Raw genomic sequence first — 18,845 nt, 5'->3', positions numbered from 1 at the left:
GTGTCCGGCCCTCCCGCCCTGCCTCGGGCTCCAGCATCTGCCAAGGGCAGCCTCCTGCTGCCATGACGACGAGTTGCCTGGTTAGAGGCCTGAGCACTGACTTGGGGTCGCCTCGAACCGGTCTGTGCTGACTGCAGCTGGGGAGGGCCCCGAGAGCTTGGTCTCAGGCCTCGTCCCCAGCTGACCCAGTCCTGAGCCTGGGGGTGTCCTTGGCGGCCAAGGCCTGGTCCCCAACCTGGAGGCCTCTAGACCGCCCACCCTGTCCAGGAAGAGATGGGGCGGGGGACGGGGGGGGCACAGGGGCGGGCCTGGGACAGCCACGGCCCAGACAGGCCTCTGCGTATTCGGCCCTGAGCAGAGCTGGTGAGAGAAGAGCAAGGAGACGGCCTTGGGTTCTGCCCTCCCACATAAACCCACCCGTGCCCTCCAGGACCTCCTAAAAGGGGAGAAGGAAGAGAGGGGTCCTGCCCTGGAGGAAGGAGCTTGGAGCCCCTGGAGGCTGGGACAGAGGGCGCGTCCGAGGTCGCTGCCCGGAGCAAGGGCGCTGCACCGTTTCCACCCGACCCTGGCTTGCCGCCACCCCCGAGGCCTCTGGACTAAGGGTTGGGCCTGCTCCTGGTGTGGACACTCAGCAGACCCGGTGTCCTGCTGCCAGGCTGCCCCGGGCCACATGGACAGCAGCCAGTGGTGGCTCTGCAGGGTCCGTCCTGGGCCTCTCGCCTGCCCCCACCGGCCCCCACAAGCCGCAGACTGGAAGAGGCCCCAGGCCAGGGACAGTGGGCTGAGGACCAAGAGCCACCTCCAGCCCAGCGCGCGCCCCGTGCCAGCGGGCAGTCCCACCCCAGGACGGCGCAGTCTGTGCGATGGGTGCCTGCAGCTTCAGGAGCCTCCACCCCAGGGCAGTTGCCTGGGCCCATCACCTCCTTTGCTCTGGCCCTGCCCTGGGACGGCCCCTAGGGCGGCAATGGGAAGCTCTGGACATCCAGACACTGGGCCTGCAGTTCCCCGGGCTGCCACCAGAGGGGGGTGTCTGGGCTCGGGCCGACGTGTCAGCTGAGGATTGGGAGAGTGGCGTTTACTGCTGGCTGGCCCTAGGGGGCTGTGCCACTCGCCTGCTGCAGACCCCTTCCAGCCTGGAGCCGCAGGGGTGGGCCTGGCGGGGCCTGTGCCTGCCACGCCTCCCAGTCTGAGCTGGGCAGCTGCCCCAGTGCTAAGAGCTGTCCCCAGGGCTCACGGGGGTCTGGTAACTGAAGAGAGCCCTCTGAGCGAGATCTGGGGACATGGGCAGGCATGGGGGGATGGTCCTGAGGGGGCCCTGAGGCCCACCTTCTTCCTTGCCCACCCTGGCGGGGGTCAGATGGGAATGGGCTTCCACCCACAGCCTGTGGAGGTGCAAATGGAGTCACCGAAGGCAAGAGCCTCCTCCAGGGCATGGGTTTCCTGGGCGGAGGACCCCCAGTTCCTAATGGGGCCCGGTGAGCTTCACAGCCCACAGCCACAAGCACTGGCTGCACGCTGAGGTGCCCACAGCATCTCCCAGCAGCCCTGGGCTGGCACAGCCTCAGTGCCCCTGTTACGGAGGGGGACAGTGAAGTGGTCAACGGTGGCCAGGGCTCCAGGCTCAGGACAGGGCTGGGAAGACAAAAGAATCAGTCAAATGGGGCCATCATTCATTCATTCATTCATTCGTTCACTCAAACTGTCCCTAAAGGTTTGTGAAGGAGGGAAGAGGCCTGGGGAAACACTTAATTGCCATGTTGTCCTGGAAAAGTCCCTTCCCATCCCAGGACCCCTGTTTCCCTACCTGTAAAAGAGGGGGGCAAGCAGGCTCCAAGGGCCCTGTTGACCCCGACAGGCTGTGGAGTCAGGGGCTGGTGCCTCTGTGGGTCCTGGGGAGGCTGCTGGCCCCTGCTGCCCTGGCTCCCTGCAGGGGGTGGATTGGGGGTCTGGGGACCGAGCAGGGGCACTCACCCCCTGCAACCCCCCTCCTAACTTCCTGTTTACAGCGGCTCCGGAGCCTCTTCACCCCAAAGCCATTATGATCACCATGGCAACCAGACCCATGTTTGTTCCAACAGGTTGGCAGAACCTGACGCAAGACTGCAGCAGCTGGCACGAGGCAGGGGCACCGCACGGAGAACCAGTCTCGGACCGGGAGGGGCATGGGCTTCCCCGCCTGACTCTTCTAGGGAGAGCCACAGTGCAGTTGGTGGGCACAGGTTCCAGGACCCCCCCACACCACCGGCGTAATTTATAACTCGCCTCTGTCCCAGGCAGTTGTTGCTTCTCTGTGTTCCCACCCCACCCCACCCCCCATGTCCCTGGTTGTTTCGAGGCTGGGGTAGGGGGTGGAGGCCTTGCAGGAGGGCCCACTGGGCAGGGCCGTGCTGTACTGTCTCCTGTCCCACTAGGACAGGCACAGGGCTGGGTGGACATGTGAATCGGGGTCCAGAGGCCCATACAGGTGGCCCAGCTAGTGCAGTGTCCAGCCCACTCCGGGCGAGGGAGGTGCCACCTTTCTCCTGCCTGGACTGGGCACGGCCATCACGGGAACGCTGGATGAGGACTAGTGCCGTTGTTCACAGCTGGGCTCCCCCCTGCACGGAGCTTTCTGGAATCCTGTTCCAGACCTCCGGCTCTCCCCTTGGCTCAGCTGACCTGCCCTGCCCAGGGTGGACCTTCAGCCAAGCTAGAGAAGGTTCTAAACCTGGCTCTCTGTGCCTCGCACTGTCTCGAAGTATCCCTTTGAGTGAAAATCCAAGTCCCATCCCCTGAGTGGACCAAGGCGCTCGGGTGCCCACCCAGCCCAGTCTCCCAGCCTGGGAGACAGAGATGGTCAAACCTGGCCACCTGCCTGGGCAGCCGGAGATGGCACTGAGAGGCGGTGCTCAGCCCTGGGCGCAGGCACCGGTCCCCATCACTCCAAGGGAGCTGGGGTGGGGGGCCGGGGGCAGGCACCACCGGCTCTGCTGGCAGGACCCTGGCGTGGTCCAGTCCCCCAGCTGCTCTTGACCCTAAACCCGGCTTGTTAGTGTTGTCGCCTGCAAAACAAGCCGGCCAGCGGTCCCGTCTGAGAAGAGGCGCGCTTGGCCCGGGACCCCAGCCCAGGTGCACAGGATGGGGGTAAGAGGTCCCAGACCGCTGCGCCGACTTCCAGAAGGGCCTGCGCCCCGGCCTGCGCACCGGTCTCCCCGGGCCCGGGGAGGGGGCCCCGTAGACGGCCCCTCCCTCACCCCCTCCCCACCCCGGGAGGGCGAGCGTGGCCGGCGGGGGTCCTGGCGACTACCTGTGGGGTGACCGCAGGCCGCGGGGGGAGGCCCCCGGCCCGACACCCCCCCGCGACGGGGCGGAGCGAGCGCCCGGCCCCGCCCCTCCCGCCCGCGGCCGCAGCGCGTCGGGCCGGCTGTCCTCAGTCGTCGGCGGGAGCGGGCGCCTGGGCCTCGGCGTCCCCGCAGCCGGAGCCCCGCGCCCCCCGCATTCCCCGCGCCCCCCGCGCCCCGAGAGGCGGGCGCGGCCCGGCCCCCGGTGAGTGCCGCCGGCCCCCGCCCGCGCTGTCCGGCCGCCGTAGGAGCTCGGCCCCGCGACCCCCGCCCGCCGGGCGCCGCCCCCACCTGCGCCGCGCTCGCCGCCGACCCCCAGGGGCCGGGCCGGGTCCCCGAGGCAGCGGACGACGCGAAGGTGGTCAAGGAGCGCCCTCGGACCTGGGGAGACTGAGGCTGGGCGCTGCTCGGGGGCGGGGCCTCGGGCCCTCTCCTTTCCGCGCGCCCTCCCCGGGGCCCCGACCTCCCTGCCGCGGGGCGCGCAGGACGCCGGCGCCCACCGACCCCGTCAGCGCGGGACGCCCCCGCCCGCCTCCCGGGAAGTCCCTCCTTAAGTCTCGCTGCAGTCCCTCCAGCGCGCGCCCCGTCCCCGCCGCCGGGGATTGAAATCCCGCACCTGTGGGCACCTGCGCGCGCCAGGGCCGGGGCTCGGGGGTCTGGGGAGGGGCTTGGGGTGGGTAACAGCACACGCAGGCATGTCGCCTGCCCCAGCCAGCCCTGCCCCCCCTCCTCCGGTGATGGACCGAGACTGCGCTCAAACTGGACAGGGGACGGATCTCCACCTCCTCGGGACCATGGAGAAGGGGTTGGGGTGCCGGGAGGAGGGGCTGGGGAGCCGAGGAGCAGCAGGGAACGGGCCATGGGGGCGAGACAGGTGAGTGAGGGCCGGTGAGAGGTGGAGCCGGGGCGGGGACTCAGAAGAACCCAGGACCAGGACATTTGTGGTTGGTGCATTCATTCTAGAAGCATCCAGCTGGCCCTTTTCAGCTGGCCTCGGGCCTCAGTGAGCTCTGGGTCCACCCGCAGGGCTTGTTAAAGTGCAGACCCCCCAAACACACCCACCCCAGCCTGGGGTGTGGGCGCCAGGGAGCAGCCTCCTCAGCGGCCCGTTACTTGCACCTGGCCACTGGCACCCACTCAGTGCAAGGGAGCCCCATCCGCGGCCGGGGGCGGGGGTGGGGGTGGGGGCGGGGGTGGAGGTGAGAACTGGAAGTCCAGGCAGCCGGTGGGAGGGCTCCAAGGAGGGGCCAGTGGGGCCGGGCAGAGAAGGCGAGAAAAAAAAGAAGGGGAGAGAAGACCAAGGGGGGCGTGTGGAGAGCCAGCTCGGGGCAGGACGTGCGGCCACACTGCCCCCACCGCACACACAGGGACAATCAGTGGGGGCTGAGGAGCCGGGCCATGGGAGACAATCACACACCCGGGCGTCCATGGCCTGCAGGGTCCAGGCGTGGGGTGCAGCGGGTGATCAGCTGTCCAGGCAGTCCGGGGTGCCGGCAGCGGGGCTCCAGCCTGGCCGTGGGCTGAGGGGAGGGGCAAGCCGGACACCCAGGACCAGGGCGCCTCGGGAGCCGGGCGTTGCGGGCCTCAGTTTCGGCCTCCCCTGGGGTGAGGCGGTGGGTAGAAATGCAGGGAGGGGGCCCGCACCTCCTTTCTGCCTCTAAACCCTTTGTTCTCGCCGGACCCCCGCCCCCCCACCCCGCGTCACCTGTGGCTCAGGCCACTCGGCTTCTGCGTCACGTCTGTCTCTGGGACCTGAGCCCCCATAGCCCCTGTCACATGCAGAGGCGGCTGGCAGTTGCCCTGGCAACGGCTCAAGCAGCGGCTGATCCACTGGCTTTGGGGGTCTGGTTGAGGGGGGCCGCGTTTGCGCAGAGCCTGAGAGGGAAGGGGGGCCTGTGACACTTGCCCGCTGGGGCTGCGCGGAGGCCTGTGAGGGCGGCAGTCTTCAGAAGCTCTGTGCCTGGCCTGCGGACCCCCATCCTTGGGGGTTGTCTCTCGTGGGAGTCCTTGATGGATCTGAAGGAGTGGGGGCCCCAGATGTGCTGCTCCTAGAGCAAAGCCGCTCACCCCGCACCCACGTCCTGTCCACTCCTGGTTCCAGCCAGGTCAGACCCGCTGGGCTTGCGAGGACCAGGGTGGGGCATCGGGAAGAGGCTCAGTGGCTAGCAAGGGGTGGCAGGATCCCGGGAGCACCGAGAGAAAGATGGGTCCGGCGGGGAGCAGGCGGGGTGCTGGCCCCACCCCCAATGGGGTGGGCAGGGTGGGCAGAGGCCCGTCAGGCGTGGGTGGGGCCCCAGGAGGGCGGCCGGCCCTGGGGCAGTCGGAACCTGTGCTCCCCCCACTGTTGGCCCCCGTGGCCCTGGGCCGGTCCACTCCGCTAGCCTCTGTTCCCTGCTTGGACAAGGGGGGTGGCAGCAGCTCCCTGTGGTCCTGGCTCTGAGGCTCTTCGGTTGGTGGGCGAGGTCGTGTGCAAGTAAGGGGGTCGGGGACCCTGGGTACACCCTCTGTGGGGACCACCTGTGGCTCCAGGGAGGGGGGAGCACAGCGTGTCCCATCCACCGATGGCAGTGAGTCCCAGTGGCAGTAGGGGCCTGGGGCTGGGGTCCTTCACCTTACCCTTTGTCGATGGGGGAGCAGAGGCCCAGCCTGGGGGTGTCTGGAGGAAGCACAGGGCCAGGGGTCGTAGCATGACCCGAGAGGAAAGCGGGGTGTCCAGGCAGGGCAGCTGGGGAGGCCGCAGCATCTCACCTGTTACCTCCTGGGGTCTGCAGAGGAAAATGAACCCCCTCCCCCAAGGGAGATTTGTGGGTTCAGAACAAGCCAAGCCTCCCTGACACAGACCGAGAAGGGGAGACTTGGAGAAAGCAGGGGAGGGCAGAATGCCAGGGCCCGCCTTCTTGGAAGGGAAGGGACCCCATTACTCAGAGGGGCCGACTGCTGGTCACTGGCGCTGTGCCGTTACCCCCCACACCCACCTCCCCAGGGCTGCAGAGTTGCTCGGCTGAGCCCCTGAGCCAGGTTCTGACCTAGCAGATCAGGACGGGGGCTGGAGCTGGACCTTCCCCAGCTGCTCCTGTTGCCCCGTTGTCATGACAGCACCAGCCGAGGGATATGCAAGCTGGGGTGCTGGCCACCCCGGGCACTTTCCCATGGGGGCATAACTGGGAGGCAGGCTCTGCTTGATGGTGGGGGAAAGGTGAAGTGGGACTTACCACCCAGTGTGGGGAGGGGGCCTGGCCTGAGGTCCATGTGGCCTCCCTGGGTGCCCAGCACAGCTCAGGGGTGCGGGTGGACCCCCAGCCACCACTGGCAGCTCCCACCCCTCCTGCTGCTCAGGGGACTGTCAGGAGCCTGGCGCCAAGGACTCTGGCACATCCAACAATCACCTCCATGACAATTTCTGTGATCTGCCTCTTGGAGTTGGGCAGGAGGGTTCACATCTAATTGCTCAGTGCGGGATGGGATGTGCGATGTTGGGAGGGCATGGGAACGCCAAAGAACCTGTGAATGAGTGACTGAGAGAATGAATGAATGAGTGATGGATGAGTGAGTGAATGGATGAGGAGTGAGTGAGGGAATGAGTGGATGGAGAAGTGAGAGGATGAGTGAGTGGATGGATGAGTGAGTGATGAAGGAGTGAGAGAATGAGTGTATGAATGAGTGGATAGAGGGGTGAGAGAATGCATGAGTGGTGGATAAGTGAGTGAATGAGTATGAGGAGTGAGTGAATGAATGAGTGGTGGAGTGAATGAATGAGTGGTGGAGGAGTGAATGAATGCATGGTGATGGAGTGAGTGAATGAATGAGTGGAGGAAGAGTGAATGAATGAATGAGTGGTGGAGGAGTGAATGAATGCATGGTGATGGACGAGTGAGTGAATGAATGAGTGGAAGAAGAGTGAATGAATGCATGGTGATGGATGAGTGAGTGAATGAATGAGCGGAGGAAGAGTGAATGAATGCATGGTGGTGGAGGAGTGAGTGAATGAATGAATGGTGGAGGAGTGAATGAATGCATCGTGGAGAGTGAGTGAATGAATGAATGAGTGGTGGAGGAATGAATGAATGAGTGGTGGAGGAGTGAGTGGATGAATGAGTGGTGGAGTGAGTGAATGAATGCTTGATGGAGGAGTGAGTGAATGAATGAATGAGTGGTGGAGGAGCGAGTGAATGCATGATGGTGGAGTGCGTGAATGAATGAATGAGGTGGAGGAGTGAGTGAAGGGATGAATGAGCGGCGGCGGGGAGACGGGTCGGTGCGGCCTGAGCAGCGAGCGCCCGCTCTGCCCGCAGCCGGGGCCATGTCGAGCCTGCTGGACCTGAGGAGCAGCGTGCTCAAGCAGGTGCAGGTGCAGGTGCGCCCGCCCTTCCGCCGCCGGGCCGACGACGAGGCGGGGAGCTCGGGCGCCGCCGCGCAGGGCCCCCCCGCGGGAGCCTGGTGAGTGCCCCGGGCCTTCCCTGCCCCGCGCGGCCGGATCGCGGGGTGGCGGCGGGGGTCGGGGGCCGCGGCGGGTGCCCGCTGGAACCTGGGCCTGGCCTGTCTCCCAGGAAACCCGGGGACGGCGTGGAGTTCTTCGCCAAGATGCGCCTCATCCTGAAGAAGGGCGAAGGCCGGCAGCGCCTGCCCGGCCCCGAGGTGAGAGCGGTGCCCGGCCCCACCCAGCCCGCGGGGGCCCACCTGTCCGGCACCCTCAGGCCTCAGGGCTCAGGGGGGACCTCCCCACCCCGGGAGACCCCCGCCCCTGGGAGTCGCCCTCCCCACTCCCGGGACGCACCCCTCCCCTGGGAGACCACCGCCCCGGGAGTCGCACCCCCCCTCCCGGGGGTGGCCCCTCCAGCGCCCTCTTGCAGGTCCTCCTGCGCAGCGACTCGCCCGCCCCCGCCGAGCCCGTGGATCCCGCCCGCGGCCTGAGGACGCTGACCCAGGAGGAGGTAGCCGCTCCAGTCCCGGGCCTGTTCAGCAGGCCTACCGCGTGCGGGCCCGGGGGCGGGGCTTAGTAGAGGCGGGCCGCCCTGTGGAGGCGAGAGTGGGGAGGGGCACCCAGGCGGCCAGGTAGGGGCAAAGGCCCTGGGGCAGCAAGTGGGCTGGGCCAGTGGGGAGACCTGCAGAGCGCTAGGACTGGATGCGCCCGAGCACGGACACTGGAGCCTGGGCCCTGGCTACTCAGAGCAGGGGCTGCAGGAGAGGGGGTGGCCCCCAGGCTCAAAGCGTGCCTCCCCCAGGTGGAGATGCTTTACGAGGAGGCCTTGTACACGGTCATCCACCGCGCAGGGATGATGGGCCCCGAGCAGGTGGACGACGAGGAGGCCCTGCTGGCATACCTCTGCCAGGTGAGCCCCACCCCGCCCACCACTGCTGGCATCGCCATCGCCCCCAACACTCGCCCGTGTCCCCCCCACAGACGTGGAAGCACGGGTGCCCTGTACACAGACAGAATAGACACGGGTGGACGGACACAACACCCACACAGCAGGCTAGAAAGGGCAGACAGACAAATGGACAGACGCAGACACAAGGTAGATCAGATTTAGATTCAGGCAGGTGCACTTTCCTCACCTGGGATGCTGTGAGCTCCCGCTGGTCAGTGCAACCCTACTCCCCAACCAGCGGCTCCCGACTCCACACGTGCCCACGGGGCCACCCCTCACCTTTCCACGGCCCATGGCTCTGGGTGCATTTGCACACCTGGCCCCTGGCCCATGGCTGTGGGTGCATTTGCACACCTGGCCCCTGGCCCATGGCTGTGGGTACATTTGCACACCTGTTCCCTTGGTCCACAGCTCTGGGTGCATTTGCACACACATGCCCTTGGCCTGTGGCTGTAGGTGCATTTGCACATTTGCCTTCTTGGCTCATGGCTCTAGGTACATTTGCACACCCACAGCACAGATCCTCCTGCTGTTGTTTTCATCCCTACCTCGTGGTTACCTGGGCCCTCACACCTGCCCATCCTGCCAGGTGTTTGGCACCAGCCCCAAGGAGCATGCTGAGGCTGTCGAGCGTGTGAGGAAGGCCCAGGTGAGACCTGCCACTGCTCTGGCCAGTGTCCCCAGGGGTCCCTGGGGGCACTGGGGATGCCGGGTGGGCTGACCACTTCCACTGAGCGCCCCGCCCCACAGGCCCCCACATACGCCCTCAAAGTATCTGTCATGCGCGCCAAGAACCTGCTGGCCAAGGACCCCAATGGTGAGCGGGGCTGCTGCCGGGGCGCTGGGCCAGGGGTGGGGGGCTGTGGCCGGCGGCTGAGGTGACCGGTGTGTCCCAGGCTTCAGCGACCCGTACTGTATGTTGGGCATCCTGCCGGCCGCGAGCACCCCGCGGGAGCCGGCCGAGCAGAAGCAGCAGCGCTTCGGCTTCCGGAAGGGCAGCAGGCGCGGCGGCCGGGCCCCACTGCCCGCAAAGTGCATTCGGGTCACCGAGGTGAAGCGCAGCACCCTGAACCCTGTCTGGGAGGAGCACTTCCTCTTGTAAGGGTCCCGGGCAGCAGGGCAGTCGGGCGGGGGTGCCCACGGGCTCAGGGTGTCAGGTTTCTGGCCCGAGGAGGAAGCCGAGGCTCTGGGAAGGGCTGCCCTGAGCCCACCCCCGGCCATGAGCCCCTCACGGCCCTGTCCCCCCGGCAGTGAGATCGAGGACGTCGGCACGGACCAGCTGCACCTGGACATCTGGTAGGGCCGCGCCATGGGGTGGGGGAGTGGGGCGCTGCCCTGGGAGTGGGGGGCTCAGGCCAGCCAGGACCCCCGCCCTGCCCAGGGACCATGACGACGACGTGTCCCTGGTGGAAGCGTGCAGGAAGCTGAACGAGGTCATCGGCCTGAAGGGCGTTGGCAGGTAGGGCGCGTGGCCCCGGGAGGCGGCGCAGTCCCCGCGCGTGGGACCTGGACAGTGATGCGGCCCACGCGCCGCAGGTACTTCAAGCAGATCGTCAAGTCCGCCCGGGCGAACGGGGCCGCGGGGCCTAGCGAGGACCACACGGATGACTTCCTGGGCTGCCTCAACCTCCCCGTCCGCGTGAGTGGGCCGGCGGGGGGCTGCGCTCCCACGCCTTCCTGGGGCGACGTGCCCTGAGCCTGACCCCTACCTGGCCCGCAGGACGTGCCCGTGGCCGGCGTGGACCGTTGGTTCAGGCTGGAACCGCGCTCCAGTGCCTCGTGCGTGCAAGGCGACTGCCAGCTGGCCCTCAAGCTCGTCACCACGCAGGTGAGGCTGCCGCCAGCGCGCCCCGCGCCCACCCCGGCCCTGCCGCGGGCACCCACAGAGCCCTGATCCCGGCGCCTGCCTTCCAGAGGGCCACGAGCATGGGCCGGTGCGGCCGCTCGGGCTTCGCCTCCTATCTGCTGCTCCTCGGCCGCCTGCTGCAGTTCGAGCATCGCACCCACCAGGTAGCGGCTTCAGGGGACTGTGGAGGAAGAATGGGCGCCCGGGTTGGGGGTGGGCAGCATGGGACACACACACACACACACACACACACACACACACACACACACACATGCCACTCCGCCCACGCCCGGCCCCTTCGCAGCCCGACGCAAGCAGCTGGCACGGGGAGCTCAGCGGGCTGGCCGCCACCCTCCTGTGTCTGCATGGCGCCCAGGGCGACCTGTCACCGCTGCAGCTGGCGCTGCTGTGAGTGGGTGCTGGGTGAGGGTGGGACAGGCCCAGGCGGGTTGCGCCGCTGACCCCAGGCCCACCCACCCCCACCCCGCTGACCCCGGACTCCCTCCAAACCCCGGCGCTGAACCCGGACCCCCCACCGCTGACCCTGGGAACCCGCTGCTGACTCTCGCCACCGGCAGGCACTGGCAGGTTGGCAGCCGCCACCACCAGACCTGCAGCCTGGACTACAGCTACCTGCTCGGGCTGCTGGGGGACCTGGAGGCCCACTGGGAGGATGCGGCCTCGCTGCCCCGGGAGCAGGTGGGCAGCGCCGCGGTGGGGGGACACGACAGATGGACAGCGAGCTGCAGAGCACCCAAGGGCCCTCCCAGGGCGGGGGCAGCGGCCGTGCAGAAGCCCTAGGGCCCGGCTGTGCTGGGGGTGTGGGGCGCAGGGCGGAGGTGGAATGTGGGGGCTGTGGCCACCGGATGGGGGTCCTGAGCTCTGCCACCCGCACCCCCACCCCCGCCCCAGGAGGAGAGCCTGGCCGACAGCTTCTCCGCTTTCTCCGAGTTCGGGCTGCGGCTGCTGCGCCAGCTCCGCGACTACTTCCCGGCTACCAACAGCACCGCCGTCCAGCGCCTGGAGCTGCTGCTGAGGTGCGTGGCCGGCCGCGGGCGGGCGGGGGGCGGAGGGCCGCTGGGCGCGGACTCCTCCAGCGGGCGGCCCTCGCCCCAGGTGTCTCTGCAAGCTGCAGCAGTTCCGGCCTCGATCCGAGACCTGCGCCTTCGGGACCGGGCTCCACGCAGACGTGGCGGCGGCCCTGAAGGTGTGTGCGACGGCCGCCCGCTCCCCGCCCCTGCCTGGCCCCTCGCCCACCCACATCCCCCCCGCCCACTCACACCCCGCCCAGCTCGCCTCCGTGGCTCCCGTTGCAGAGCGGCAACCTCCACTGGTACGACGGGCTCCTGGACGCCAAGAGTCCCCGCGGGCAGGTGCGGCTCGGGGCGGGGCGATGCCGTGGTGGGCGGGGCCGGGCCGGGGCGCGTGACGTCAGAGCGAGCATCCCCTCGCAGCCGGGGCTGCAGCGCCTCTCGGGGCTCGTGGAGTTGGCCGACGCCGTCTACGAGGACCTGCAGACCTGCCGCGGCGTCTACAGCAGCCTGTTCCGCAGGTGGGCGCCGGCACTCGTCCGCCCCCGCCCCGCCCCAGGGCTCCCCGGGCTCTCTGCGGCGGCCCCGGGGGCGCGTGGCTGAGGCTGGGCCTTTGCAGCATCCTCCAGGTGGACTTGTTCGCGCTCACCTTCCTGCAGCTGGAGGGCCTGGTGAGGAAACCCCGGCGTGCGGGCGCGGAGGCGCAGGCCGGCGGGAAGGGCATCCCGGGCGGGAGGGCCAGCTTCCCTGGTCGCTGGTCTCCCGGCAGGTGGCCGAGGAGGCGAGGGTGCTGATGGAGGAGCTGGGCCCCAGCCTGGGCCCCGAGGCGGCCACGGGGCTCCTGGAGCTCTACCTGACCCTGGCCGATATCCAGCGCCTCTGGAGCAGCAGTCCAGGCCGGTGGGTGCCCTCCCTGCCCCCGCCCCTCTAGGCAGGCTCTGCCCTGGCACCCAAGGCCCCGGGGACAAGGATCTCCCAGGCAGCCCCTTAGGCTGGGAACCGGGGCGCTGGCGGACGTGGTGAGCTCTGACCAGCCTCCCCCCGCAGAGATGGCCATGCTCTGGCCCTGGCCAGCATCCATGCCCCATTCCTGCCCGCCGTGAAGCTCTGGCTGCAGGAGCTGCGGGACCAGGCCAAGTGGCGGCTTCAGGGGGCCGTGGACGTGGACACGGTGAGTGAACACCACTCCTGCCCCTGAAAGCTGGGGCCTGTCCCCGACCCCCGGGTCTCCTCTGCTTGCAGCTGGAACCTGTAGATGCCGCCTCCAAGCACAGCAGTTCCGCGGCCACTGCAGCCCTCTGCTTCAGCCACATCCAGGAGCTCTGGGTCCTCCTGGCATGGCCAGACCCGCCCCAGGCCCAAGGGCTGTGCACCCAGCTCAGCCAGGTGTGTCCACTTGAGGGGCACAGGCCAGCTGGAGGGCAGAGGCCAGGAGAGGCGGGGGGGGTCCAGGGGTGGCCCCCAGCTCACACCTCCCCACCTCCCACCCCAGGACATGTGTGAGGTCGCCCTTCTGTACTCGGAGCTGCTGCGGGGGAAGGTGGACGCGCGGCCTGGGGCCACGAGCGAGGCGGTGAGTGGGCGGGTGGCCAAGACGGGGACCCATGGACTCGGCAGGCAGGCGGGTGGCCATCAGGGGTTCCACAGGCCCCACAGACCCATCGCCTCTCCGGCCACACCCCCAGCTCTGCGTGGTTCTCAACGACGTGGAGCTTGTGCGCAAGGCGGCCGGGCAGGCACTGCGGGGCCTGGGGGAGCCGGAGGGGGCCCTCCCGCGCGCCCTGCTCAGCTGCTCGCAGGCCCTGGAGGAGGACCTGCAGCGGGAGGCCCGCACTGTGACCGCACACCTGACCTCCAAGGTGGGTGGCAGGGGGGCCGGGGGCTGGGCTGTGGCGGGGGTGGGGGCGTGGAGGCTGCCCCCGGCCAGGTCGCGCGCCAAGCGCTGCTCCCTTAGATGGTGGGCGACGTCAGGAAGTACGTGCAGCACATCAGCCTGTCACCGGACTCCATTCACAATGATGAGGTGAGTGCCTGCCCCAGGGGGCGGGGGTGGGGGGTCCCGGCTCCGGCCCGCCCTGAGGCGCCCTGCCCGTAGGCCGTGGCCCCGCTCCTGAAGCACCTGGACGAGAAGCTGGCCCTGCTGAGTGCTGCGCTGGCCAAGGAGAATCTAAGCAGGTCGGCGCTGGGCTGATGGGGCAGGGGGTGGGGACGGCCCCGGGTGGTCCCAGATGCCTGATGCCCTGCAGGATGCTGGAGGCCCTCTGGGAGCTGCTGCTGCAGGCCATTCTGCAGGCGCTGGGCGCACACCACGATGTCTCGGCCGCCTTCTATGGCCGCTTCCACTTTACACTGGAGGTGAGCCTCACCAAGGGACACCCAGCCACCAGGCAGCCTGGGTTCTTCCTGCGGTCCATACCAGCCCCTACCAGGATGCCCTTTCCTACCTGGGTAGCAGGACCCCTGAGGCACCACTTCTTCCCCCACAGGCCCCTCCTGCAGCAGCACGTGGGCCCCCTGTCACCCAGGTGTTTAACCCCAGGTGCCTGTATCTGCCCAAGCTTCCTGGGAGGTTCAGCTGTGTCCAGGGCCCTGTTCAAGGCTCCCTTGAAGAGGAGCCTACAGCTGTGCATGTACCCCAGGCTCAGCATATTGTGTGCCCTCTGACCTCTCTCCTGCCCTCCCTGCCCCTCAGGCCCTGGTGAACTTTTTCCACGCTGAGGGCCAGGGCTTGCCCCTGGAGAGCCTGAGGGACGGAAGCTACAAGGTGAGGCCTGGCTGCACACACACCTCAGACTCAGGGCCCCTGCACTGGCTGCCGGCGCTGGACAGCCCCTTCCTGCGTGCATGAGATGGGACGGGACCGTGCTGGCCTCGCGAGGCAGCCCCCAGCAGTCATCTAGGTGCACCTGCGGGCCTCTGTCCTGATCCCCTCCTCCCCCGCAGAGGCTGGAGGAGGAGCTGCGTCTGCACAGATGCTCCACTCGCGAGTGCATCGAGCAGTTCTACCTGGACAAGCTGAAGCAGGTAGAGTGATCAGGTGGGACTGGACGCCCCGCCCTGGGCAAGCCCTCCCCTGAGCCCTGCCCTGTCCCCACAGCGCGCCCTGGAGCAGCACCGCTTCGGTCGCCTGAGCGTGCGCTGTTACTACGAGGCTGCCGAGCAGCGGCTGGCGGTGGAGGTGCTGCGCGCCGCCGACCTGCTCCCACTCGACGCCAACGGTGAGGGCGGGAGGAAGGGGTGCGCGGGGCGTGTGTGGGCCGCCGCGTGGGCGCTGCTCATGGCGGTGCCCCCCATGCCCAGGCCTGAGCGACCCCTTCGTGATTGTGGAGCTGGGTCCGCCGCACCTCTTCCCGCTGGTCCGCAGCCAGAGGACGCAGGTCAAGGCGCGCACGCTGCAGCCCGTGTTTGACGAGCTCTTCCACTTGTGAGTATCGCGCTCCGCCCTGCCCGGCCCGGCCCGCCCCGCCAGCAGGCCGCCCACTGACTCGCGTGTCCTGCAGCTCCGTGCCAGCCGAGGCCTGCCGCCGCCGCGCCGCCTGCGCACTCTTCACTGTCATGGACCATGACTGGCTGTCAGCCAACGACTTCGCAGGCGAGGCAGCCCTCGGCCTGGCCAGTGTCAGCGGTGTGGCCCGCGCCCCAGCGGGAGGGGCCACGCGGCCTGGGGAGCCCATCACCCTGCCCCTGCGCCGACCCCGGGCCCAGGGTGAGTGCGCATCGCCGCCAGGGGACGGGATGGGGGTGGGGGCCCGGGACCCACCCGACACTGCCCCTCCCGGCAGTGAGGTCGGCGCTGAGGATGCTGGAGGGCCGCACCAGCAGGGAAGCACAGGAGTTCGTCAAGAAGCTCAAGGAGCTGGAGAAGTGCATGGAGGCCGACAACTGAGCCCCAGCACCCCTGCCACCCTCGCTGTCCATCCCATGCCAGTGTGGCCTGTGTGCAGTGGTGAACCGCGGCTTCAGCCTGCCCCTGTGTTGGTGTGGTGTCCTCTGTGAACCCCCTGGGCCCTCAAGCTTCCACCCCACCCACCTCTGGATGGCACACTGGGCGGTGCCTGGAGAACGGCTGCCCCAGTGCAGGCCGATCCAGGTTGTCAGGTGGGCTCCCCTCCCTGCCACAGGGCACATCTGGAGCCATTTTAGTTGCGCAGAGGGGTGGGGGTGGTACCAGCCCAGGTGGGTAGAGCTGGGCAGCAGAGGACCCATCCTAGAGGAAGCTCTTCCCCTGGGGAGGGCAAGCCCTCACTAGGCAGGCAGGGAGGCTTGAGGCCAGGGTTTGGACAACCCCAGCTTTGACAGGAAGCAGCTCCTAGGGCCTCCAGGTGGGTGGAGAAGTGAACATTCCTGGGTCCTCACTACATAGGGGATGTTGGCTTAGTTCCAGAACCTTCCACCCAGGCAACTCAGGAGGGGAGGCTTGCCAAGAATTCACCAGTCTCCACACCCCACCTGGGCCCAGCAGAGCGCCCCTGAGGAGGTCTCTCTGTGAGGCTGGAATGTCTCAGGAGGCTAGTGGGTCAGTGTGGGGGTCTCCCTGCCCATGGGTCAGCTGCTCCACTTCTTTCAGGGGTGACCCTGTCTCCATACTCTGGCACACATGCCCACACAGCTCCAGTACCAAATGCACAGAAACAGACGCTCACGCCAGGGCCTCTGTTGACCCCCAGCTTCATTGAGAGGGCTCCGGGATAGGACCCAGTGCGAGACTGTGCCAAACGTGCTGGGAGACAGCCAGTTCAGTCCTGCTTGCAGCTGCAGGAGCCAAGACCGCTAGGCCTGCCTGTGTCCCACACGTCCACCGCCCAATCCAGCTGTCCTCCACCCTCAGCTTTAAACAATATACACGTCTGCGCTCCTCAGTCTCTCTGCCGTCTCTTGACCCCCTTCCAGACCTCTGCCAGTGCACTGGCCTCCGCCCCCTTCCCGCTCCTCACGTCTTCTCTGGCACTGCTGCTGCCGCTGCCACCTCTTCCGTCCACAGTGGTGAGCTCCTGTTCCTCAGACATGTCCTCGTCACTGTCATCACTGTCCGTGGACAGCCTGGGACAGACAGGGGGTTCCCTAAAGGTCTCCTCCCTAACCAGCCTACAGTAGCCCTCCCTAGGAACTCACCTATAAAAGCACACATTTAAAAAAGAAAAAGCCCGTGAAATGAGGGCCAAATTGTGCTAAGTGGAAATTATCCAGTGGGGTTACTGCTTTCCGTTCCCAAGGTCAGAAAACCATCACAGCGTTGATTAGGACAGCACCCCACGCCATGGGAGGGGTCAGGCCAGGGGCCCTGGGCCTGATATCACAGAACTGGGATGCTATGGACTTACCGGGTGCTGCCCACCGGCCTGTTGGGGTTTGCAAACTCCCGCCCCGAGTCCACATCAAAAGGATCTGAACCAACGGAGCAAAAAGAGGGAAGAAACTCCAAGTGAGTACAGAGAAGCACATGGCCTCCTGCTGGGCTCCTCTGACTCTCAGAGACCTGGGGTTCCCACTAGGCCAGGTCTCACCAATTTCCTCCTCCTCGGGTCTCTCCTTGGCACTGGCCAGGAACTCCCTCTCAGCCTGGAGCACTTCCTCTGGGCTGCTGCAGGCTGCATACTTGTCCAGGAGCTGGCGGTTCAGGTCTAGGAAGCCCTTCCCCCACTTAAACTTCCGCAGCAAAATGACAGCTAGGTCTGAAAAGCCTGAGGGGACAGGAGATGGAGATGAGACAGACGGGAGACCCAAGGATGTCTCCGAACCCTCTCCCAAGTGTGTCCAGATGACCCCCAATGCTGGTGCTGGTGGCATTCCAGGTGACCACGAGGTCCCTCCCAATACCAGGTTACAGTCCAGAGAGCTCATGCCCACTTCCAGCTTCTCGCTTGCCACTGTTCCCACTCTGAAGCCCACTGGGTCCCTCTTCTTTTCTGAGAAACACAAATGTCTCCCACCAAGACTGTTTCAATATCTCACTGAGCCTCCCATTTTGGACCCATGGCAGTCAAAAACCAAACTAGTTTGGCCAGCCATCCCATCCCACCCCGCCTCCACCTTGTGGGGAGGAGACCTTCCGGTGGGAGCAGAGACTAAAACCCTGGTCTGTCCACCTCACTGTGCACCCCTTCACGTTCTCCCTGGGGCCCCATGGCAGAAAACCTAAGGTCCCTACACTCACCCAGGATGCAAAAGGTAGCAGCAAAAGCCTCCACACATGACAGCTTGCAGGGGCGGCCATAGTTTACAGGGTTGGCAGCCACCAAGTAGGGCAGCAGCCGCAAGTGGTTCCCCCGCATCTTTCCAAACGGTGTCTCGTCCAACCTGGCCCAGGAGCAGTCAATGACAGCGACCCCCGACTGTGCCACCAGCTGTCTGTCAGGATCAACATAGGGGAAAGTTCTTGGGGTCACCGCCCCAGGGAGGGGCTCACCAGACATACAAGGACATCAAGCTTTTAAGTCAGCTGCCAGGGGTTCCTGACACATGCCTAGCACATGCCCATGAATTCACTGTACAAACGTTTGTGGAAACCCTCCTATGTCCTAGGGTGCGGGTAGGTACCTTGAACAAACTAGACAAGTAAGGGCTCTGCCCACGTGGGACAGCCGTGGGGGAAGGAGACAGTAAACAAGGACACATAAGTGAGTCCGGAGAGGAATCACTGCGCTAGAGACTGGGCGGCTGTGAAGAGCTGAGGGGCCGAGACGTAGGGGCGCGCACCCCCCGCCCCAGGCCTCCTCCCCGGCCGCCCGCGCCTACCTGTCTGCGGGGGACACGTACTGGGCCGCCGCGGGGCTGAGCACCAGGCCGCCGAACCTGTGGCCCAGTCGCAGGCAGCGCACCAGGCCCAGGCGGGCCAGCTTGCGGCCCGTGCAGCGCCGGGGGTCGCAGTGGCCCAGCTCCCACATGGCCAGCGCACAGGGCAGCCCCACCGGGCCCGCTCTGCCCTCATCCTCGGCAGCTTCGGACTCCACGGACGCTGCAGCGGGAGAGAGACGGGGACGCGGCCTCAGGAGCAGCCTCCCCGGACCCCCGACTCCGGCCCGCGCTGCCCATCACGCCCCACTCACCGCGCAGCGCAGCGCCGACCTCCTCGGCGAAGGCGTCCAGAGAGCGGCCCGGGGGGCCTGGAACGCGGCCGCCTTCCGTGCCGGGCCTGCGCGCCGCCCTCCTGCGGCCCATGGCTGGGAGCCGGGGAGCCAGGGAGCCGGGGAGCCGCGACACCAGGACCCCGGCGCGCGCCGCTCCGCCGCCAGCCGGGCCCCACGGGGGCTCTGCGCAGGCGCCAAACGCCACGTCCGGT

The 18,845-nt window shown here is 67.2% G+C and overlaps 2 protein-coding genes across 2 annotated transcripts; one reads left to right on the top strand and one right to left on the bottom strand.

Annotated features, from left to right (window-relative positions):
- Nucleotides 1-8,546: 8,546 nt before the first annotated feature.
- BAIAP3 (BAI1 associated protein 3) lies at nt 8,547-16,900 on the top strand. The gene is made up of 30 exons (XM_077142272.1): nt 8,547-8,650; nt 9,279-9,338; nt 9,440-9,506; nt 9,586-9,787; nt 9,941-9,985; nt 10,071-10,148; nt 10,226-10,328; nt 10,410-10,517; nt 10,604-10,699; nt 10,840-10,943; nt 11,114-11,234; nt 11,448-11,572; nt 11,652-11,742; nt 11,852-11,908; nt 11,990-12,087; nt 12,186-12,237; nt 12,336-12,466; nt 12,614-12,737; nt 12,809-12,952; nt 13,059-13,139; nt 13,252-13,425; nt 13,521-13,589; nt 13,662-13,741; nt 13,813-13,921; nt 14,259-14,330; nt 14,510-14,590; nt 14,664-14,784; nt 14,867-14,990; nt 15,067-15,272; nt 15,349-16,900. Exons 1-30 carry the CDS (start codon nt 8,549-8,551, stop codon nt 15,450-15,452), a joined length of 3,129 nt encoding a protein of 1,042 aa, XP_076998387.1. The 5' UTR covers nt 8,547-8,548; the 3' UTR covers nt 15,453-16,900.
- On the bottom strand, nt 16,218-18,804 carry TSR3 (TSR3 ribosome maturation factor). The gene is made up of 6 exons (XM_077142271.1): nt 18,613-18,804; nt 18,302-18,521; nt 17,721-17,914; nt 17,071-17,247; nt 16,888-16,951; nt 16,218-16,606 (listed from the first exon to the last, which is right to left on the bottom strand). The coding sequence occupies exons 1-6, from the start codon at nt 18,722-18,724 to the stop codon at nt 16,423-16,425; spliced, it is 951 nt and encodes a 316-aa protein (XP_076998386.1). The 5' UTR covers nt 18,725-18,804; the 3' UTR covers nt 16,218-16,422.
- Nucleotides 18,805-18,845: the final 41 nt, after the last annotated feature.

Source organism: Tamandua tetradactyla, chromosome 23, assembly GCF_023851605.1.
Source record: "Tamandua tetradactyla isolate mTamTet1 chromosome 23, mTamTet1.pri, whole genome shotgun sequence".
In the NCBI taxonomy this organism is placed as follows: Eukaryota; Metazoa; Chordata; class Mammalia; order Pilosa; family Myrmecophagidae; genus Tamandua; species Tamandua tetradactyla.
The sequence above is the reverse complement of the archived record's forward strand: the minus strand, read 5'-3'. Positions and strand labels throughout refer to the sequence as shown.